Below are 24,662 nucleotides of genomic sequence, written 5' to 3'. Positions count from 1 at the left end.
TGCAGGGGTGTGTCCCGATTGGAGTTCAGCATTTTTAACTGGTAGGATTTGGGCATTACATGGACAGTTTGTGGGGATAAGAAGTTTATTGGAAGTAGGTCAGAAATAATGGGTTTTAGACTTCTTCAGTGTTGTGTGGAGATAGGGAATTGGGATCTAGCAGGAAGAGGAGGATTCTTTCCATGTAACATGAACATGTTGGTGGTGAGAGGCTACAGATGGAGTGGAAAGATCCCATACAACCAGGTTGGCAATGTCTGGTGATGGAGGTAGTGTAGAAAGGGGCTCAGAGGGAAGGAGCAGTAAGAGAGATAGAACTAAAGGCTGGTAAGGTGAACTAGGTTCACTTGACTCCCAGTGAAACACAGCTCCAAGTTTAGGCAGGAAGTCCCTTCCTAGAAAGGGCATGTAGGGATAATTAGAAAGGAATGGGTGAGTACTTGTTTGTTGAGAGTAATGAGAAGGGGTTGAATGGTAAGAGGCTTGGAAGGGAGGGAATTAATCTCCATTACTGAGACCTAGGATGCAAAAACAGGACCCGAGAAGGAGTCGAGCTCTGAGAAGGTAGCCCTCATGCCAACCATAAAGGAAACTGGCTTACCCGCTACCTCAACAGTTACCCTGGGCTCGGCAAGAGTTATGGGGGTTGTCGAGCCCAAGCATCTTCAATCTTCAGCAACTTGGCTAGACAGGATAGCGACTGGGTCTAGTGGTGGGGCTGCCCTACCGCAGCTAGATGCTGAAAGGCATCAGACTTCCAATGGCCCAGTGTCCCACAGATAGGTCAAGGCTGTGTTGGAGGGCAAGGGTTAGGGCAGCAATTAGCCTAGTGACCCTCTGCCACACTTGAAGTATGTACCAGGAGGTAACTGGCTCATTGAATGAGGAGGTGCCGGCCACAAGGTAGCTTGGGCTTGCAGATATGTTTTCTGATGGGTGCTAGTCTTATCAGCCTCTGCCTGTTCTTCTCAGGCATTAAAATCTTTAAAGGCCATGTTTCCCAGGTCTCAAATTGGTGTTTGGGAGCCATCTTCATCCTTTTTTAGTTTCTTTTTTATATCAGGAGCTGACTGAGTGATAAAATGAGTAGCTAGGACAGTGGCCCTTGCTGGGGAGGTAGGTAATTGTACAGAATTTGTTTTTAATGTCTGCAGTAGTAAGGTGGCAAAATGAAAGAAGATTGCTAAAAATCTAAAGAAAGAATGACTTGTACTAGTGTCCATAAAAAGTAAATACTTTCTTCCTGCAATGTCTATTTTAATAATACAAGTTTGTATATAAATTCTAGCAGCTATTTTTTAAGTTCTGTTTTTCAATTGATAATTTTAAAATATACAGAATGTATGAGCTTTAAACTAGTGCTATATTAAACTTAAAACAAAAAGTAAGAGAGAAATTTGAAAAAAATTTCAGTTCTGAACTCTGACTGAAAAATGTAAAGTGTGTAGAAAATACTTTAAGGAAAAAAGTAAAGAAAATAAAATTATTAAACTTGCTTTAATAAAAGTAAAAAAAACCCACTATTTTAATTTTTTTATCAGTACAGAGAGTGTGTTAGAAAAACAGAACAACTTAAAATATTAATCTGTGTTTTAGAATTTATCTTGAAAAGAGAAAAAAAAATAGGTTTGGCAAGAAAGAGAAAGAAGGGTATTGTTGGATAGATTTTCTATTTTATAGGAATTGGTTGCCTGAGTTTTGATAGTGGGTAATGTGCTGGAATGGGATAGGGGTGGATTGGGAGGAGGGAGGGTGGGGGCAGAGGAGTTTGACCCCATTATCTGTGATGTTTGGTCTGGAGGCTAGGAGACGATGGTAATATGGAATTATTTACTGGGTGGGGTCAGAAAAAGGAGAAAGATGATGTTTTATCTGTGGGATAGTGTTGGGAAAGAAAGGTGACGTTTTAGTTTCAGAATATTTGTTTAAGATTTTGGTTTTAGCTGGGAGGTTAGTTAAACATTTTGGCTGCAGTTTCAGGCTCTGTCTGGGAGAGGCCAGAGGAAGAAAAGAGAGGGGGCTTTTGCATATGGCAGTAATGAAGATCAGGAAGAAGGGTAGGAGGTACTTAAGAGAGCAGATAGATCAAAGGTGAGGACGTTTTTGATCTGGAAAGGGAAATGACTTAGAAATACTTAGAAGATCTTGCTAAGTATGGCGGTTTTGACACAGATAAGGACATAGAGCAAAGAGCAAAGGAGGGGATTTTTTACTATTTGCTATTGCATTAGTAGAAATTGTCAAAGTCTCTGAGAGTGTTCAACTCAAGTGATATTTCAGCTATGCCATGTTCATGCAATAAGATATTATCAAGGGAGCAGAGGAGACACCCCTGTGGAGTGTACTGAGAAGGGCAGGATTGGTAAGCTCCCATGATTGGGGAGGGGTAAGTAGTAGGGGTTCCCAGAGAGATAGAGAGAATCAAGGGAATAAAGCATTCCTTAATTTGCCTTTGGTCTTTATGAGAAGGTCTGCTCACAACATGAGCAGGATATTTGAGAGAGGAGAACCACTACTACCTATTTAAATTGCTCTGGGGTTGTTTGGAAGGTCAGAAATGGTGAGAGGCAAAGAACTCCTTAGAAGGGTATTTTCTTGACAGTTCGAAGAGGGCTGTAATCAGTGAAGGGGTTTGGGCTAAGAGAACCTGCACAGGTTGCCAGCCTAAAGGCTGTAAACAGAGAGAGGGATGAAAGTGAAAGTAAAAGAAAGCTTGGACATACGTGGTTTTTGGCCATCCCTGAATCAGTTGGCAGAAATTGTCAAGATCTCAAAGGGTATTGAAATCAAAGGTTCTATTCTCAGGCCATGGAGTGTCATTATTTAGCTGGTAATGTGGCCATGCTCGGTTACAGTAAAAGATCAGTCTCTTGGAGCAGAGGTCCTCAGCCAGGCCCAAGTTTGAAAGATTCAAAATGAGGCAGCCCAAGGGACTGTCCCTTGGGGGCTTAGACATCTGGCTACCCATGGTGTCCAGGTCCGTGGGTGAGGGCAGCCAAGATTCAGAACATCCTCTGAAAGCCAGACACCTTAGATTCTGTGAAAGATAAAAATATGGCATGGTACATTCCCTATTGTGATCAATAAATAGCCCAGAAGACGCATCTGGCACTTGGGTGGGCTCGTGACACAGATCTGCAATTTTCAGTGTATGTGTAGACAGGAGTCCAGTAACAGACATGAATCCAAAGGGAGTTAAAAATGCCTGGAGGCAAAATGCCTGGGGACTTTTCTGAACAGTGCCTGGGAAATTGTATGAGCAAATGGGCCTTTCTGAGGGAGAGAGAGAAGTCAGGAAAGGAGTCTGAGAGTGAAGAGAAAGAGGAAGGGGAAAAGGCAGATGTTAGAAGAAAAATAAAGGCAGAGAGTTTTTTATGGGAGGAGGTGCCAGATAACTTCCAGCAAGGACTCTTCCAGAATAGAGGTAGAAGTGGATAGGAAGAATGAGGAGATTAGGGGAAATGGACACTACTGACCACCAGAGATAAACACAAAATGGAAAGAAATAGACAACAGAGGATCTATCCCCTTAGTCCATGCAGGCATCACTCCAACCATGCTCCATGCAGGGTAAAAGTGTGTCTTAGCAAAAAAGTGTGCCTATATCAAGCCCAAGACCAGTTAGGGTCCCCAGAAGATGCCCAAAATTGCCACTAAGACATATGACAACACCACAGAACCGCAGGTGGGTACCCAATTAAACTCCTTGGCTTCAGAGTAGCGTCATCTGTGGAACCTCTTCACAAACACTTAAAGGATTCAGTCAGCAGACATACAGAACAGGAGAGGAAGGAAAGGGGTGTTATGTTACCGTTTGAGGTCTTGACACTGCACAGGCTCATAGGTTCAAGAGAAAGTACTCGCCCTGAAGAAGGATGGGGGAGCAGCACACCTTAACTCATCTCCTGGGTTTTGTACATCAGATTTTAGGTCATAGACTCAAGAGAAAGAAACCAGAGAGAAAGAAAGCAAGCTTAAAGGCAGCTTTATTAAGGGAACTCCTGTCTGAGGTTCCTTGGTCTGGAGAGAGAGATAGATCAGGGAAGCTGCACCCAAGGTGGATTAGAGCAGGTTTTTATAGCAGGGTCTTCAGGGAGGGAAGGGAAAGACTTTCTATTGTGGTTTATAGTTCAGCCATGTGGACGAGTAATTTATTCCTTTTGTTAATGTGTTATACTCTCTGAATTCTTTATTCTTCCCCTTGGCCTTGGTCTGGGCCTAACATGATCCACCTTGACCTGATTTTTGTGTATGGTGTGAGATGGGGATCCTGTTTCAGCTTTCTGCAAGTAGCAGTCCAGTTTTTTTGAGCACCATTTGTTGAAGAGGTTGTCATTTCCCCACTTGATAAGTTTTATTTTCTTATAGAATATAAGTTGACTGTAGATAGATGGGTCCATTTCTGGGTTCTAATTCTGTTCCATCAGTCTATGTGCCTATCATTGTACCAGTACCATGCTGTTTTGGTTACTACTGCTGTGTAGTAGGTTTTGAGGTCAGGAGGTGCTGTCTTCCACTTCATTTTTTTTAAGAAGTACTTTGCTTATTCAGTCTCTTTCCCTTCCAAATAAATGTCACAATTTCCCTTTCAATCTCCTTGCAAAATGAATTTGCTATCTGTATTGGAATTGCATTTGATTTGTAGATTACTTTTGGGAGGATTGTCATTTTCATAGTATTGAATCGACCTATTCATGAAAAGGGAACATCTTTCCATTGATTTAGGTCTTTTATTGTGTCATGCAAAAATGTCCTGTAGTTTTCTTTGTACAGGTCTTTGGTGTCTCTCGTTAAATTCATTCCAAGTATTTCAATTTGTGGTTGGCTACACAGGATGGGATCTGAGAGCTCTCTCTAATCTCCTTGATCAGGTAACACCTTTCTTGAGAAGGACATTGGCTACCTTAATCTCATCTTTCAGGAAAGGATATCTTCAGTCTCAAATTTCATTTGGGTCCTTGGGCTAACACCACAGTATCAAATCTAGAAGAAATGACCTTGGAATTATCACATTGTGTCAGCAATATAAACAAAGGTGAGTCATAAAACTTAGCAGAAGCTCTGTGATCAGGATCTTCCCTCAGTACTGCCTCAGGCAAAAATCTTTCTCTGATTCTTCTGTTAATATGCTGTTCTGAGGTAACCTGGGGTTGCTGTGATGCTGAACCTTGTGCCACTGGGGAGTCAGACACCATAACAGCTACTCATGGTGGGCAGTGTATGGTGGAACTCCCAGTTCAAGTCAAACTTGGAAGCAGAAGTAGCGTCCACTTCCTAAACAGTATGCCTCCAGAAACTCTATGAACTTTGATAAATGCTGATAATTATAGAAAGGCTTAGACCTTTTGTTTATAGGGTTGCAAAGGCTATAAACAACAACAACATTGTAAATGGTATTGCATTCTTGGTTTCCTTCTCTGAATTCTCTTTGTTACTGTAGAGGAATCTTGCTGATTTTTGGATGTTTATCTTGTATTCTGCCACTCTACAAAATTAATCTACTAGCTCTACTGGTTTTTTGATTGAGTCCTTGGGGTTTTCTGCTACATTATCATATCATCTGAATAGAGAGACAGTTTAACCATATCTTTCCTGATCAGGATGCCTTTTATTTCTTTCTCTTTTTGTATTGTCCTAGCAAGTACTTCCAATACAATATTGCAACAGTGCACATCTTTATCTGGTCCTTGTTCAAAAAGAAAATGCTTTTAGTCTTTGTCCATTGAGGATGATATTGACTCTTTGTTTTGCATAAATCCTTTTTACTATGTTGAAGAAATTCCCTTCTATTCCAGTTTCGCTGAGTGTCTTAATCAGGAAGGGGTGTTGAATTTTGTCAATGCCTTTACTGCATCAAATGCTAAGATCATATTGTTCTTGTTATTTGTTTTGTTAATGTGGTAAATTACATTGATTGTTTTTCTTATGTTGAACCATCCTTGTAAATCTCTTATGAATCCCACTTGGTCAGGATGAATTTATTTTTTTTAAATGTGCTTTTGGATTCTATTAGCTAGGATTTTGTTAAGGATTTTTGTATCTATGTTCATGAAAGATATTGATCTGTAGTTTCCTTTTTTTGGTAATATCTTTGCCTGGTTTTGGTATTAAGGTTATGCTTGCTTCATAGAATGTCTCTGGGAGTATTCCTTCTTTTTCTGTATTTTGAAATAACTTAAGTAGATTTGGTGATAAATCTTCTCTAAATGTTTGGTAGAATTCAGCTGTGAAGCCATCTGGCCCAGGACTTTTTTTAAGGGGGAGTCTTTTTGCAACCTGCTTAATTTCTTATTTTGTGATGAGTCTGTTTAAGTGTTCTCTATATGACCATGTCAATCTGGGTAGGGCATGAGTTTCAAGGAATTTGTCCATTTCCTCTACATTTTCAAATTTATCTGTGTATGGCTTTTCTAAATAGTCTGACATTATCTATTTCATTTCCTCTTGTTCTGTTGTGATGTTACCTCTGTCATTCCTTAACTGAGTTGGTTTTTTTTCTCCTTTTTTTTCTTTTGTTAAGGTTGCCAATAGTTTGTCAATTTTATTGACCCTTTCAGAAAACCAGCTCCTGGTCTTATTGATAATTTCAATTGTTTTTCTCTTTTCTATCTCATTTATTTCAGCTCTTATCTTTATAATTAGAAAGAAGTCTTTTACCAAATCATGGAAACAGTGTTTTCTGTCTCACCAGTCATTTCACAAACATTTATTTTAGTCATGAAGTCAAGTGTTTTTAATGGATGAGACAATTTATTAAATCTTAGTGGAAAACCAAACCTTATTTAGCATACCTGCCATCAGTATCTATGATCTATTTTTCCAGATAAACTCAGAACTCAATCTCTTTGTTACTTAGTTGGAACTGACTCATAGCTGGCCTTCCATTGGGTTTCCAAAGCTGTAAATCACACAGGAGACTGCCCAACTTTCTTATGCAGAGACTCTGGTGGACTCAGACCTTACAGAGGTGTAGCCTTTGGGTGGACAGCCTATCTACAGGCTACACTACCAGAATTCTTTCTTTTTCCAAATAGAGAATAAATACTTACTGAATTATTTCTATCACCAATGATGGTTTAGTGTTATCTTAATTCTTATCATGTGAAAGATTACAATCACACTGCTCAGTTAGACCTTAGTTGTGGAATACTGTGATTTATTTACCAGAAGCATCTTGTGTTTTCTCCTTCAGGCTTTGTCTTGTGGTTAGCAGGCATGGTGATGAACATCCATTCGGATTACATTCTAAGGAATCTCAGGAAACCAGGGGAGACTGGATACAAAATACCAAGGGGTACGTATAAAAGCTTGGACTTCATTTTCCAAAGGCATTGCATGATACTTTGCCTTTTTAGTGCTGCTCAAGCAAATAAGTAACAGTACAGGGTTTCTAAGTGGCCAATTTCTAGTGAGAGTCCTTATTATTCATAGCAGCTGATATTATTTTATTATTATTTTAAAATAAGACAAGAATCAGTTCTGGACCATTCCATAGTTCTTAGGGAGACAGGAAGCTCCAGTTATATGTTTCTTTGAGAAGAGAATGTGAGAAAGAATTTAGGGTTTGCAAGGATTAGCCAATGTCTGTATTTCTAGCAACATACTGTGACTTTTTTTGCAAATAACACATCTGTGTAAACAAAATGTACATGTTTATAATGCAAATAGCATGGTTGCCAAAAGTTTAATGCACATATTATTTGCATAAAAATACTATCAAGGAATAGATAACTTGACTGATTCTTCTTCTAAATAACATACTGGATGAAATACTCTTTAATTAATCTTTATAATTCTTGCTTTCAATAAAAGAGAAGTGACAATCAGAGGGAAAATCTAAGTGCATTCTATTAGCTGGAGAGCTTCTTTTAAGAATCTGCAAGAGGGATGTCATGCTTGGCAAGGTGCAGGGACAGCTCAAGAGAGGAAGACCCTCAATGAAATGGATTGATTAATTCAGTGAGTAGGGTAATGAGGTAGGTGTGTCAGAGAAAATAAAATTGGTAGGATAGTGAGGGTTTAGGGCTGTTGTACACAGGGTTGTTATGAGTTGCAGGTGAGTTGATGGTACATAACAACAGGAACCACCACCACTACCACTGGTTACCCCTCATGTTGCTGTATTAATGGTAAGCAACTGTGCTGCCAACCCAAAGGCATGTGCTTTGAATCTACCAGCCGCTCTGTGGGAGAAAGATGAGCAATCTCCTCCCAAGCGATTTACTGCCTCTGAAAACTTGCTGTAGTGTCATCTATGAGTTGGTTCCATTTCAGTAGTATACAACAACAACAACAACATGGCTCTTTTTAGTCTAAATTCAAACCCATGGATGGCATGAAAAAGCGCAAGTTGTAAACTAGATTCCTCGTGTCCCTAGGGTGACAAGTGCGTGGATACCTCGACTAAGAAAGCCCAGTTTCCCTAGAAGAACCTGCCTTCATCTAAAGCCTCGGAGAATCCCAACAGTTCAAATCCATGAAACAAGAAGCCTCTAGGACTCACAAGGAAGTACAACTTCATAAATCAGAGCATGCTGAAACTCTAAAGCTTCTAGATGCCAGAGTCAACAGACACAGAGTATAAAAGGAAGGCAGGCTTACCTTGTTTGATTGCCCTTCACTTTATTATCCTTCATGGTCATTATGTCTTTTTACAGATCGAAGGTCTGTGGCAACAGTGTTGAGCAAACCTATTCTCGCCATTTTCCCAACAGCAGTTGTTATGCCTTCTGTATCCTGTTTTGGTCATTCTTGCAGGATTCCAAACTTTGCCACACTGCTATTGCACACTGAATAGACTACAATACAGTGTCAACATAACTTTTATATGCTTTGGGACACCATAGAACTCACCTGACTCCTTGTATTGCAATAGTTACCTGAGTGCAGTGGTCTAGAACTGAATTCGCAATGTTTCTGAAGCAGGATGGACCATCTGCTTGCCAAATAACAGGCCTTTGAAAACCTTATGAACACTAAAGGAAGAGGATAGTTATAGTAGTGTAGTGGTAGAGCCCAGATTGGAAGTCAGTTGAAATGGGGAAAAATAATAACAAACATCATTTAATAATTGGAACATGGAATGAATGTAGCTTGAATGTTGGAAGACTAGAAGTTGTTAAAAATGAAATGGAACTCTTGAATGTCAACATACTAGGCATTAGTGAGATGAGCTGGACCATCAGATAATCCTATGGTATACTATGCTAAAGTGAAAAACAGAAGAATAATGGTGTTGCATTCATAGTAATAAAAGTTGATTTCAAGTTCTATCCTGAAAAACAGTGTTGTACGTGATAGAATAATTTCCATACACATACAAGGAAGACCCGTTAACATCTATTATTCAAATATGTGCCTTTACATCTAGAGCCAAAAAGCAACAAGTTGAGAATTTTTAGCAAATCTTGCAGTCCAAAATTTACCAAACATGCAATCAAGATGTATTAATGATAATTGGTGACTAGACTGCACAAGTAAGAAACAATGAAAAAAGAATGCTGTTGTTTGTGATTGACTCATAGTGACCCAAGACTTTCTATAACTATCATCATTTTTCAAAGTTAATACAGTTTCTAGAGGCACGCTGTTTAGCAATTGTTGTTATGTGCCATCGAGTTGCTTGTGACTCATAGCGACCCTATGTACAAGAGCCCTAAACACCGTTCTATCCTGTGCCAACCTCACCATCTCAAACACACTCATCCCCACCACTCCAGTCACAGAATCGATCTGTCTCATCAAAGGTCTTCCTCTCCTGTGCTGCCTCTCCACTCTGCTAAACATGATGTCCCTCTCCAAATACCAGTCCCTCCTTGCAACATTCCCAAAGTATGTCAGATGAAGCTTCGGAATCCTTGACTCCAAGGAGCATTCCAGCTTCACCTTCTCCAGGACAAACCTGTTTGTTCTCTTAGCAGTCCATGGTCTATTCAACACTCTTCTCCAGCACCACAGCTCAAAGGCATCACTTCTCTTTCTATCACCCCTATTCACTGTCCAGCTTCCCCATGCATAGCACACAATTGCGCAGACTATAGCCTGGATCAGGCACACCTTAGTCTCCAGCTTGATGTCGTTGCTCTTCAGTACTCTTGAGAGGTCCCTCACAGCTGACTTTCCCAATGCAATTCATCTCCTGATTTTCTGGCTGCTGTTACCAAGAGTGTTGACTGTGGAACCAAGTAAGTAATAATTTACAAAATCATTGCTCCTGTGTGCTGCATAGTATATAATCATTAAATTTTATACAATTATTCATATACATGTAGAATAACAGGGCAACTGAGGTGGAGCATTCAAGTATGGAAATACAAAGAAGAGGAACAGTTGTAAGCAGACACTAGTGATTGGGACATGGAATGTGAGAACCATGAATGTAGGAAAATTAGATATTGTTAAGGAAGAAATGGAACGCATAAATATTGACATATTAGGCATTGGTGAAATGAGATGTACTGGCATGGGGCATTTTGAGTCGGATGATATATGACATATTACTCTGGAGATGAAAAGGTGAGGAAAAATGGAGTTGCTTTCATAGTTAAAAAAAGTCATTGCTAGATCCATCTTGAAGTACAATATTGTCAGTGACAGGATAATATCCATATACATACAAGGAAGTCCCGTGAATACCACTGTCATTCAGATATATACCCCAACAACCAGAGCCAAGGAAGAGGATACAGAAGATTTTTATCAACTTTTACAATCAGAGCTCGATCGAACATGCAATCAAAATGCATTGATAATAATGGGTGACTGGAATGCAAAAGTTGGGAACAGAGAAGAAGATTCAGTAGTTGGAAAACATGAACTCAGGGACAGAAGTGGAGCTGGAGAGAGAATGATTGAATTTTGCACAATCAATGACTTATTTATAGCAAATATGTTTTTAAGAGACATAAACACATGGATTTCACCTGATGGTATGCATAGGAACCAGATTGATTTCTTTTGTGGAAAAAACCACTGGAGAAGCTCAATATCAGCTGTGAAGACTAGGCCAGGAGCTGATTGTGGAGCAGACCACCTACTACTCATATGCAAGTTCAAGCTGAAGTTGAGGAAAATTAAACCAAATCCAAGGCAACCAAAATGTGACTTTGAGTCTATCACACCTGAATTTCAGAACCATCTCAGGAACAGGTTTGAGGCCTTGAACACTAATGAACGAAGACCAGATGAGTTGTGGGAGGATATCAAGGGTATCATCCAGGAAGAGTGTCATCGAATAGTATTTGGAAAATATGGGTGTGATAATGAGGCTGGAAATAGAATGATTGAATTTTGCATTTTCAATGATTGATTTATTACAAATACTTTTTAAAATAAGATACAAACGTTGACCTTACACATGGATATCACCTGTTGGGCTGTATAGGAATTAGACTGAATACATTTGTGGAAGAAATCATTAGAGAAGTTCAATATCAGCAGTCAGACTAGGCCAGGGGTAGCTTGTGGGTCAGATCATCAAATACTCAGATGCAAGTTCAAATTGAGGCAGAAGAAAATGAAATTAAGTCCACAGAAACCAAGATATCATCTTGAATCAATTCCATCTGAATTTCAAGATCATCTTAAGAATAGGTTTGAGGCATTGAACACCAATTATCAAAAACCAGATGAGTTGGGGGATATTAGGATATCATTCATGAAGAGGGCATTGATCATGACAAAAGCAGAGGAGAATGAATAAAAGTTGAAATGGATGTCAGAAGAGGCATTGAGAAGCCAAAACAAAAGGAAAACATGTTGAAGTAAAAGAGCTGAATAGAAAATTTCAAAGGGCAGCTTGAGAAGACAAAGCAAAGTATTATAATGGAATGTACAGAGAGCTGGAATTAGAGAAATTGCTCTGCATTTCTCAAGCAGAAAGAACTGAAATATAAATTTAAGGCTTGTGTTACAATATTGAAAGATGCTACGGGCAATACACTGAATGACCCAGAAAGTATAAAAAAAAAAGGTAGGATACACAGAATTACTGTACCAGAAAGAATTGATTGGCACTGAAAAATTTCAGGAAGTATCATACGAACAGGAGCCAATGGTATTAAAAGAGGAAGTAGAAGATGCATTAAAGGCATTGGCAAAAAATAAGGCCCCAGGAATTGTTGAGATACCAGTTGACTTATTTCTATTAACAGATGCAGCCTTGGATGCACTCATCCATTTATGCCAGGGAATTTGGAGGACAATTTTCTGGCCAACAGATTATAAGAGGTCCTTATTTGTCACCATTCCCAAGAAAGGTGATCCAGCTGAGTGTGGAAACTATTGAACAATAGCATTAATATCATATGCAAGCAAAATACTGTTGAAGATCATTCAAAAACCACTAGAACAAAACATAGATAGGGAACAGCTAGACCTTCAAGCAGGATTTAGAAGAGGTCATGGCACCAGAGATATCATTGCTGATGTCGGATGGATCCTGGCTAAAAGCAAGGAATACCAGACGAATGTCTATTTGTGCTTTATTGACTTATGGAAAGGCATTTGGCTGTGTGGATCATAACAAGTTGTGGCTGACATTGAGAAGAATAGGAATCCCAGAGTACTTAATTGTGCTCATGCAGAACCTATACCTAGACCAACAGGCTGTTGTGTGAACAGAGCAGGGAAGTGCTACTTGGTTTAAAATTGAGAAGGGAGTGCGTCAGTATTATATTCTCTCTCCATTCTGTATGCTGAGCAAATTATCCAAGAAGCTGGACTCTGTTAAAGAAGAGTGTGACATTAGGATCAGAGGGAGACTCATCAAGAACCTTCATTGTTGATTATACAATCTTGCTTGCTAAAAGTGAAGACTTGAATAACTAGTTGCAGAAGATCAATGAATGCAGCTTTCAATATAGATTGCATCTCAATGTCAAGAAAACAAAGATTCTTATCAGTGGATCAATAGGCAACATCATGATGGATAGAGAGGAGACTGAAACTGTCTACAGCTTCATCTTGCTGGGATCCACAGTTAACATCATTGGTACCAGCAGTCAGGAAATAAGGAGACATATTGCACCGGGAAAATCTGCAATTAGGAACATCTCCAAATTATTGAGGAGTAATGATGTCAGTTTGAGGATTAAGGTCTGATTCAGGCCATGGTCTTTGCCATTACTTGCTATGCTCTGCATCTATCTTAGAGCTAGACAGTGAATATGGATGACAAAAAAAAAAGGATTGATGCCTTTGAGCTGTGGAGTTGGAGAGGAGCACTGAACATCCCATGGACGGCCAAGAGAATGAGCAGATATATTGTGAATCGGGTGCAGCCGAGCACTCTTTGGAGGCAGGAATGATGAGGCTTCACCTCACCTACTTTGGGCATGTTGCTAGGAGCTATTCATTAGAGAAGGACATGATGCTGGGAAGGGTAACGTGTTAGCAAAGGAGAGGAAGACCCTCAACCAGGTGGATTGACACAGTGACAGTGGGCTTGTGTGTCAGGAATTGTGAAGATCACACAGGATAGAATAGGGTTGAATCTTTTGTGCAGAGGGTCATTATGAGTCATACTCAACTTGACAGCACCTAACAACAACAACTGTACTTAAAATGCTTAAAAAATTAGGAAGGGATTGAAATGTTGAATAAAGGAATAAGATGCTATAAAATGACTAAGCACTTACTAAGCTGAGCCAAGAGAATTTCCAAACTTGTGAACCCAGGAAAGCTGAAAATTGAAGGATGCTGGTGTGTTCATAGCCAGAAACCATATGAAGAGAACAATAACACAACAAGCCAACAGGACCCCTACAACCACAGTTATACTGTCTGTGGTCCAGGGAACCCAGAACCTGTAGAACCCACCCCTGGAAGTCACTCCAGGACAATAGATATGGGGAAAAGGATTGGCAGAAGGGCAACCAGATGCCGTTCAGGCCCTGAGAGCATCATGGGAAGGGAATCATCCCAGACGCAGGGCAGGCAAACTGACCACACCATGAGTGCAGACTCCTTTTCTCTGGGGGAGACAGTCTCAAGTTGGGAGACACTGCTTGAAGACCCACACCTGGCTCCCTGGCATGGTGAACAATGCCATTCTTAAAGTCAGCAGGAGGCGTGGCTGGGTCTCTGCCTGGCAGAAGAAGGACAGAATAAGGCCCCAGGGAAGTTTGGAGAGTGAGAGCAGGTCACACAGGTGTCCTCCCAGAGGCAGCATCAGTGGGGCAGCTCCTCCTAAACCAGGCTGATGCAGGTTAGAGGGAAGGCTGAGAGGCTGCCTTGTCCTGAGCCACTCCCACAATCTCTACTTTAAGTCCACAGTTGCACCATCATGTCAGTCCATCTCCTAATGGGGTTTCCTTTCTTCCACTGACATTTTACTTTGTCAGCATGAGGTCCTTCTCCAAGGACTGGCCCTTCCTGATGACATGTCTGAAGTGTGTGAGAGAAAATTTCAACATCCCTGGGGCACTCTGGCTGCATTTCCTCTAAAGCAAATCTGATTGTTCTTCTAGAAGTCCATGGTATATTCAGCATGCTTCACAAACACTATAATTCAGAGGCATCAGTTCTACTTTGGGATGTCCTTATTCACTGTCCAGACTTTGCAGGCACTGGAGGCAAGTGAAAACACTCTGGTGCTACAGTTTGAGCTGTGTTCCACCAAAAAACATGCATAATGATATAATTCAGAAACTGTAATGGTCCAGCAGGGCAGGATTAGCCAGATAGCTGTAAAAGGATTAAGGTTGGATTATAGTGCCCCTTAATCCCATCCCAGTCCTGGTTGGATAAGGGGAGTTTTCACTAGAGATGAAAGGGAAGGGAAGGGAAGGAAAGGTATGAGAGGGAGGAACCACCAAGAAACAATCACTGGAAGTCGTCACTCGCCCACTGCTGTGGATTCCGGCTCATCGCTGCCCCTCTGCTGGGTCCCCAGGGCTGTAAGGGTTACTGGAGGACACAGCTCGTCTCTCTTAAGGAACAGCTGGGCAATTTAAATCACGAGAGAGTCTCCACCTTTGGGTTAACAGCACAGCTCACTGCAGACTCTACCCCCAAGATCTCCTATCAGGAATCAAATGTGCCCTTTGGGACCCCAGTGCCTGCAGAGCAAAGCCCCTTAATCCTGGGAAGACCAAGACACTTGGAAGTGTCCAGGGAACACAAAGCCAACAGAGACCAAGGGGAAATAAAAACTCTCCAACTGTTGGAGAGAGAGTGGGTCTTCCCCTACTGACCTTGGACCTCTTGCTTCCTAAATCCCAAGAGAAGAAACTTCTGTTTGTTAAAGGCATCCACTCGTGCTGTCTCCATGACAGCAGCACTAAAGCGCTAAGACCTATGGCTTAGTAGACGGTTGATGGAAGCTGTGACATGAACTAGGGAGCTGCCTAGTTCCTCTTGGTAACTTTTCTGGGCAGGGTGTTTATCTGTCGTTGAATTTTGTGCCCCGGCACCTCTGGAGTGAACATTCGGCTCCTCGTCTCTCCTAGGAGGCCTGTTTGAGTACGTGACGGCAGCCAACTACTTCGGGGAAATCGTGGAGTGGTTTGGCTACGCGATGGCCACCTGGTCTGTCCAAGGCGCTTCCTTCTCACTGTTCACCTTCTGTGTGCTCTCCTCCCGAGCACAGCAGCATCACCGGTAAGCTCTCCATCCTTGTTTCACATCTGCAGTCAGCGTTGAAACATCATTGTGGGAACCTTCTGCGCAGCTTTGACATCCATGTTAACTTCCGTTGCCAAATCTGTCTGTGCAGAATGTGAGATTGCCTAGCCTGCAGATGTCTGGGTTCCTTCCCCAGCCTCACCATTGGCTGAGGGACCTAGAGGGCTGACTGTGGAGGGGATGCAGAAGGAGGGGTGTGGTCAGCATGGCCAGCTTGTGCCTGTGGGGGAATGCTGCATGGGCCCTGAGAGAGGTGGCTTCATACTTCTGGGACTCTTGTGTGTCAGAGGATCCCCAGAAGTGTAGTGAGTTACATGTCGGGCTGCTCACCGAGGGGTTGGTAGTTCAAATCTCCAACTGCTCCATGGAAGAAAGATGAAACCATGTGCTCTGGGAACGAGATGAGAGTAGGTTTATTTGTTTGGGTTTGCTTTGTGCCAGCGAGGATAGACAGTGAAGATGTCCATTGAAGATGGATGGAGATTAGACAGATAGGATGTGGCCCCAGCACTGTCCTAGGAGTTAAGTCACTGAAAGGAACAGAACCAAAACCCAAACTCACAGCCATTCCAACTCAGAGCGACCTTATAAGACACTCTAAAAAGCTCCTTACTGGGAACTTTTCAAGACTGTAGGAGCTCTCATGTCCCAGTGTACTTCCAACCCAAAGAACACATGGTTCGAATCTACCAACTGCTCTGCAGGAGAAAGATGAGTGAAATGCCTTTGAAAACCCACTGGAGGGTCAGCGACGGGCTGGTTCCGACTTGATGGTACATAACAACAATTTTTCCAGAAGCAATCTCATTTGTCCTTCTTCCGAGGAACAACTGGTGTGTTTGAGCCATTCACGTTGAGGTGGGGGTTAAGTATTTTAACCACTGCATCACAGTCACACCCCAAGAGTTGTGGGGTGGTAGGTAGTGGTTTCCAGGTGATGGTGAGGTAGGGAGTTCACCCTCTGTTCTGTGGAGCCATCCATCAGACAGTACAGTTACGAAGGCCATGAGGGCCTTCCTCTGCCCCATGGAGTCATGAACTGGACCTCTCCCCCATTTCATGCTGGTTTTCAGTGAAATGCTCCTTCAGAAACTTACATGCTCTGCACAGGCTTAGTTGAAGTGATGCATTCATTGCATTACAGCTTTGTGTTATACACACCAGCAAGGTCCTAGAAAGTATCTGTCCAGCAACACTGCCAGAAGTCCTCTCCCCCTGGGTCCAGCACCCAGAACCCAAGGCAGAGGGGACAGAGGGACCAGGCCCAGATTCTGGGAAACAGGAGGCTGTTCTCTTTATTGACTATAGTCATAGAGCAAAATTTAGTTGACAATTTGAAACACAAAGATTTTCCCCCCTCTCAAATATGGTAATGCAGATTTTTTTTTCCCAAATGGAAGCTAGGCAATACAAAGCAGAATGTGCATAAATGGTTGAGTGGGGAGGCATTTTGTTCTGAAAAGGGCATAGATCAATGGGGATTAATTTAGAAAACATAATGTATGGGGATGATCATGTGAAACACAGTACGAATGAAAGAATGTGTGAAACAAAATGTATACAAATTTTGCATGCAAACCAGTATAAAATAATTTTTTTTAAAAAAAGAAGAAGTTTTGAAAATGAACTTTGGTGTGGAATTATCAGGTCAGCACAATATTAAAAAGAAGAAAATGCAATCAAATGCAGGCTCGGCAGGCATGCCCAGCTTGGGGGAGAGCTGTTTGCTTCCTCCTGTGCAGGCAGGCTGCTAGACCCTCCTCATCATGTTGGCATGGGGAACCTGTAGGGGTATTGTTTCATTTTCTGAATGCAGATTCGATTCCCCAAGACTCCTGGGTATCCATGCGAGGAGGATCCCTAGGTTAAAGGACTGTTTGTTGTTCACTGGTGTCACTGTCCTCAAGGTTGAGGAAATCCTCAATTTGAGTCCCTGAGTGTGTAGATTCAAGGAGGTGGAACTTCTGATGCTGAACCAGAGCAGTCGTTTTATTTTCTAATTGTGCCATGAGCACAACAAATTAAATTAAGACACATAGATTGATTCCAAAAGAAGGCAAGCCTTGGCTGGCATTGACTGACCATTGTTGTTGCTAGGTGTCTTCGAGTTGTCCCCCTCTCAGAGCAGCCCCTGTGTGCAAGAGAATGAAGTCCTGCTCACTTCTGCCTCTTCCTCACAATCTCTGCCTTGTTGCAATGCTGCAGTGACTCTTGTCAGTCCGTCTCATTGAGGGTCTTTCTTTAGCTTACCATCTGCTCTGCGAATCATGCTGTCTTTCTCTAGGGACTGGCCGCTGTTGATGACATGCCCAAAGTTAGCGATGTCTAGTCATCCTCAGTTCTCTGAAATGATATTTCATCATACTGAACTTTCTTTTACCTTAACAAGTGGATCCAAAATATTTCAGTTCCTGAGTGCTTATGTTGATAATGATGTAGCAAGATTGGCATTGGTAGGCCAGTTCAGCTCTTTGCAAACAAGCATGCTGTCTGAGGGGCAGACAAGAAAAGGGTTCTTTCCTGAAGAAGGCAATGCATTAAGGGACACGTTACAGCTTTTCCCTGGGAAGCGAAGGCCCAAGGACATGCATGTGCTTGTTTGTGCCCAGACACCAAGGCTGGCCACAAGGACAGGGTTAGAGGACTGCTTCAGCTAAAACAGATTTATTGCAACACTGGCTGTTTGTCACATTTAATGTCACTTAAGAAATCAAGTTATTAACCCATCTATCTATGGTCAACTAATACTTGAAAAGAAACAAAACTTATCAAATGAGGAAATGGCAACCTCTTCAACAAATGATGCTGGCAGAACTTGACTGCTACCTGCAGAAAGCTAAAGCATGATCCACGCCTCACACTGTTGTTGTTGTTGTTATGTGCCGTCGAGTCACCTGCGACTCATAGCGACCCTATGTACAACAGCCCTAAACTCCGCTCTGTCCTGTGCCAATCGCACTGTCTCCGACACTCCCACACTACATTAAAAAAAAAATTAACTAGATGGATCAGAGATATAAGGGTAAAGTCCAAAACCATAATGATCTTAAGAGACAAACTGGAACCAAATTTAGAAGGCCTAAGTTAGGGTATAAAGAGGCTGACAAATAGAGCCAGAAATACACAATCAGGGGAGGATAAAATTGAGGAATGGGTCATTCTAAAGATTAAATCTCTGTGCACATCAAAAACTTTTTCCACCAGGGTGAAAGAAAACCTACTGACTAGGAAAAAAAATTTGACAATAACATCTCAGACAAGGGTCTTATTATATAACAAAATTTACAAAATATTCCACAAGAAAAAGACTGATACCCCATTTACAAAACAGGCAAAAGGCATGGAAATACTTTTCACCAAGGAAAATATTTGAATGGCTAACAGACACATGAAGAAATGCTCAAAATCACTGTAAGAGAGATGCAAATCAAAATCACAATGAGATACCATCTCACCCCAGTAGCAGTGGCAAAGTTTAACAGGACAGAAAGCAATAAATGTTGGAGAAGTTGTGGAAAGATAGGAACTGTCATACACTATTGGGATTATAAAATGGTAAAACCACTCTGGAAGGCATTTTGGTGCTTCCTCAAAAAGCTGAACATAGAAATTCCATATAACCCAGCTATTCCACCGCTAGGAATATATCCTAAGGAAATTAGAACTGAGAACTGAGATACAGATGGAGATTTGCACACCAGTGTTCATAGTAGCCTTATTCATCATCGCAAGAACATGGAAACAGCCCAAATGTCCGACCACAATAAAATGTAATTGATGGAATATCATGCAGCACTCAAGAGCAATGACTGAAAAAAATACTACATAACTTGGAAGAGACTGGAGAGCATAGTGCTGAGTGAACTAACTCAGTCCCATACAAATACTGCATAAAACTATTCATATATAAATAGAAGGATGACTAGTAAAATGTGTATAGGAGTTCAAGGTAGGAAGGGGTTAGAGCAGAGGGGTGATGGTGGGTAGGGAGGAATCACAGGGTCACAGAGTTTGGTGGGTGGAGGGAAGGGGTAAAAGAAATGGAAAAGATTCACTGGGTTCTGGAAAGACGAGGTAATGGTGGGCATAGTTCAGTGATTATTAATTTTATAAAACACAATGAATGAGAATGATTGTATGAAACACAATGTGAATGAAGGATAATGTGAAATACAGTAGATTAATTTTGTATGCAAACCAATATAAAATAAAATAAAATTCTTTTAAAAAATGAATTCAGTATATCTTCAGGACACTATGCTTGACAGTGAAGTGACGGAGGGACATACTAGGGACCCATGGAATGTCTGGCTGCAATGTTCACTGTCTTGGCCCACCACCTATCACTTGGAGGATAGAGGCCTGCTCTGTGGCTGTAGAAAGAGAGATGAGCGGTTCAGTCACAGCTCCTCCAGAAAGACTGATAGTAAAGAAACACGGGGATGGCGCACCAATTGTCTCGCATGCTGTGGTCACATTATCAGGAAGGACAGACCCCGAACAAGGCCATCCAGCTTGGTAAAGCAGAGGGTCAAAGGAAGAGAGGAAGGCCCTCAATGAGCTGGATCAGCACAGGGGCTCCCACAAAGGGCTCCAGCCCAGCAGAGACGGTGAGGACAGCTCAGGATCAGGCAAGGCTTCCTTGTATTTTTCACGGGGCCGCTATGAGTCACAGCTGACTCCCCAGCACCCAACAACAGTGATGTTGGTGAAGAAGTCCTGCGTGGTGAAATGGGTAAACACACTTGCTGACCAGCTGGAAGGTGGGTGGTATGAAGCCACCTCTGGGGACCTGGGAGGACAGGTTTAGCACCTGCATCTAAAACGTCACAGCTTTGAACCCTTCGTGGCAGGAGCAGCTGCTCTTTGCCTGGATGGGACAACCAGCAGCAACAATGACATGTTCCTTGTGAACTTGAAGAACCTTATTTGCTTTGGAGAAAATTTTTAAAGTTATGGCTGAGAGGGTGCAAGGTAGGGAAGGCTTTGGTGGCTTGCTTACTGTGTGGCGGGGGCAAGGTGAGTTGTAGTCAACATGAAGGCACTTAACTACCAAAGAGCACCTTCCACTTAGAGTTCTGTAAATTGAGGTGAGTGACACACTTCCCCTTCCACAAAAAGACAATGACGTGAAACATATACATTCAGATTTAGCAGTGTTAAAGCCCACACCAAAAATGGACTCCCTGCCTGCTTCCATGTCACACAGCTAACCACTCTGTTTCTAGGGTGGAGAACGAGTCAGGGAAATCAATCATACAGGCCCAGCTCAGCATCCTGCCCACAGGGAAATAGCTGCCTATTTACACAGGCTTATAAATTGTGAGATATAATTTCTGGAGTCTGTGTGACTCCAGGGATTGAGTGAGTGGGGATAAAGACTCTGTATATAACTGTTTAACAAGAGTATAAATTATGCCTTTGCGACAGCGTGGGTGAAATAGCATTTCCTATTGGCCTGATGTGCCTTTCTGGAGGAGGAAGAATGCTTGCCAACCTCTTAAACAAGCCGCCATGGTTCAGAGCAAGGCTTGGGAAGCAGGCTTCATGGCCTCCAACAAACCTGGCCTTTGGCTATCCAAAACCTTTTTCCAAAGGTCACAGTCCCCAACCCCCAGTATGGATTACACCTCTACAGGAAGAATAAAGGAACCCCCACAACTGGACCCATAAGTTACATCAGCATAAACGGAGGAAAAATTGAAGCTGTCAAGCATTGTGTTTTACCTGGATACACAACCATCACCCATGGAAGCATCAGCAGTCAGGGAATTAAACACAGTGCATTGGCCAAATCTACTGCCAAGCGTCTGACAAAACCAATACCCTTCCTCATAAAGACAGCCAACAAAATTGGAATAAAAGGGAATTTCCTCAACATTGTCAAAAGTATGTATGTAAACCAAGAACCAACATCATTTTCAATGGACAAAGACTAAAAGCAATTTCATTGCAAACAGGGACCAAACAAGAATGCCTAATGTCACAACTTCTATTAAATATCATATTAGAAGTACTTGCTAGGGCAGTCTGAGAAGAAATGGATATATAAGGCATCCAGAATGGCACAGAGATGGTTAAACTATCACTATTGTTGTTATTATGGGCCGTCGAGTCACTTGCGACTCATAGCGACCCTATGTACAACAGCCCTAAACACTGGTCTATATGCAGATGATATGATAGTATACACAAGAAACCCCAAGGACTCAACAAAAATATGTCAGAGCTGGTAGACCAATTTAGTAGAGTGGTATTATACAAGATCAATACCCAAAAATCAGTGGGATTCTTCTACAGTAACAAAGAGAATTCAGAAAAAGAAGCCAAGAAAGCAATACCATTTACAATGTTGTTGTTATGTGCCATCAAGGCACTTGTGACTTATAGTGACCCTATGTACAAGAGCCCTAAATGCCATTCTATCCTGTGCCAACCTCGCCATCTCAAACACACTCATTCCCACCACTCCACTCACAAAATCGATCCATCTCATAGAGGGTCTTCCTCTCCTGCGCCATCCCTCCACTCTCCCAAACATGATGTCCCTCTCCAAGGACCAGTCCCTCCTTGCAACATGCCCAAAGTATGTCAGATGAAGCTTCAGAATCCTTGACTCCAAGGAGCACTCTGGCTTCACCCTCTCCAGGACAGACCTGTTTGTTCTCCCCCCAGTCCATGGTATACTCCACACTCTTCTCCAGCACCACAGCTCAAAGGCATCAATTCTACTTCTATCATCCCTATTCATTGTCCAACTCTCCAATGCATAGCACGTAATTGCAAAGGCTATAGCCTCGACCAGGCATACCTTAGTCTCCAGCTTGATGTCGTTGCTCTTCAGTACTCTTGAGAGGTCCCTCACATCTGACTTTCCCAATGCAATTCATCTCCTGATTTTCTGGCTGCTGTTATCAAGAGTGTTGACCGTGGAACCAAGTAAACTAAAACTGTTAACTATCTCAATCTCTTCACCATCCATACCGATGCTGCCAATTGGCCCAGTGGTAAGAATCTTCATTTTCTTGATGTTGAGCTTCAATCCATATTGGAGGCTGCAGTCCTTGACTTTCTGCAGCAAGTGCTTCAGGTCCTCCTCAGTTTCAGCAAGCAGGGTTGTGTCATCTGCATAACGCAGGTTGTTGATGATTCTTCCACCAATCCTGATGCCACATTCCTCCTCATACAGCCCAGCATCCCAGATGATCTGTTCTGCATACAGATTGAAAAGATATGGAGACAAAACACATCCCTGATGGACCCCTTTCTTGATTTTGAACCATCAAGTGTCTCCCTACTCTGTTCTGACGACTGCCTCTTGGTCCAAGTATAGGTTTTGCATAAGCACAATCAAATGTTCTGGATTCCCATTCTTCTCAGAGTCAGCCATAGCTTGTTGTGATCCACACAGTCAAAAGCCTTTGCATAGTCAATGAAGCAGAGATAGACATTCTTCTGGTATTCTCTGCTTTCTGCCAAGATCCATCTCATATTAGCTATAATATCCCTAGTACCACGACCTCTTCTAAATCCAGCCTGCACATCCGGCAGTTCTCTGTTGACATATTGTTCCAAACGTTTTTGGATAATTTTCAGCAGAATCTTCCTTGAATGTGATATCAATGATCTTGTTTGATAATTTCCACACTTTGTTGAGTCACCTTTCTTTGGAATGGGAACAAATATCGATCTCTTCCAGTCAGTTGGCCAGCTGGCTGTAGCCTAGTGGTAAGAAACTGCACTGCTATCCCAAAGGCACGTGGTTCAAATCCACTAGCTGCTCCAAGGGAAAAGGATGGGCACTCTCTCCATTTACAATAGCCAACCCCAAATTGAGATACTTGGGAGTGAACCTAGCTAGAGACACAAAAGACTTATACAAAGAAAACTACAGAAAATTTCTGTGAGACACAATGAAAGACCTAAAGAGATTGAAAAATGAGTCATACTCTTGGATAAGAAGACTCAATATTGTGAAAATGTCAATTCTACCAAAAGCAATCTACATGGTCAACACAACCACAATGCAGATAGCAAATTCCTTTTTCAAGGAGATTGAAAGGAAAATTGTCAAGTTTATTTGGAGAGGAAAGAGACCCTGAATAAGCGAACACTTCTGAGAAACAAAAACGAAGTGGGAGGCATAACATTTCCTGACGTCAAAACCTACTGCACAGCAATAGCAACCAAACCAGTATGGTAATGACATAATCGCAGGCACAGAGACCAATAGAATAGAATTGGGAACCCAGAAATGGACCCATCTAGGTCATGACCTTTACAACTATTGTTATGTATCAGGGAGCTGGACAGTGACTATGGATCACAGAAGAAGAATTGGGTCCTTTGAGTTGTGGTGCAGGAGAAGAGTCTTGAACATACAATGGACTGCCAAGAAAAGATACAGGTCTGTTTGGAGAGGGTGAAACCCAAGTTTCTCCTTGGAGACTAGGATTTTGAAGCTCTGTCTAACATACTTTGGGCATGTGGCCAGGAGGGACTGGTCCTTGGGGAAGGATATCATGCTCTGAAGGGTGGCGGGATAGCACAGGAGAGGAAGACGCCAGATGAGATGGATTGATAAAGTAATTGGGACAATTGAGATAGGTGTTTTAGAGTCAGTGAGATTAGCTGAGGACAGGGCAGGCTTCAGATCAGTACATAGGGTCATTATGAGTCACAGGTGACTCAATGGCATAAAAGAACAACATCTTTGGTCAACTGATATTTGACAAGGAAATAAAACCTATCAAATGGGGAAACAGCAGCCTCTTCAACAAATGGTGCTGGAAAAATTGGACTGCTACCTACAGAAAGCTGAAACAGGATCCACATCTCACACCATACACAAACCATGAAGTTCATCAGAGACAAACTGGGATCAAGCTTAGATAGATTTGAGGTTGTTATGTGACATTGAGTCACCTGCAACTCATAGTGACCCTGTGTACAACAGCCCTAAACCCTGCTCTATCCTGTCCCAATCTCACTGTCTCTGACACACCTACCCCTATTATCCCAGTCACTGAATCAATCCA

At 42.0% G+C, this 24,662-nt stretch overlaps 1 protein-coding gene across 1 annotated transcript in view; it reads left to right on the top strand.

Moving 5' to 3' along the window:
- The window catches only part of SRD5A1 (steroid-5-alpha-reductase, alpha polypeptide 1 (3-oxo-5 alpha-steroid delta 4-dehydrogenase alpha 1)), a 130,178-nt gene that overhangs the window by 90,828 nt on the left and 14,688 nt on the right, over positions 1-24,662 (top strand). The window contains exons 3-4 of the mRNA XM_006903130.1: positions 7,193-7,294; positions 15,450-15,600. Of these exons, the coding sequence (XP_006903192.1) occupies positions 7,193-7,294; positions 15,450-15,600 (253 nt within the window). The remainder of the gene's footprint in view (positions 1-7,192; positions 7,295-15,449; positions 15,601-24,662) is intronic.

This window comes from Elephantulus edwardii, unplaced genomic scaffold (genome assembly GCF_000299155.1).
Source record: "Elephantulus edwardii isolate Elephantulus edwardi_28Jun2011 unplaced genomic scaffold, EleEdw1.0 scaffold00515, whole genome shotgun sequence".
NCBI classification, from domain to species: Eukaryota; Metazoa; Chordata; class Mammalia; order Macroscelidea; family Macroscelididae; genus Elephantulus; species Elephantulus edwardii.
Note: the sequence above shows the minus strand (reverse complement) of the source record. Positions and strands in the feature narration are given on the sequence as shown.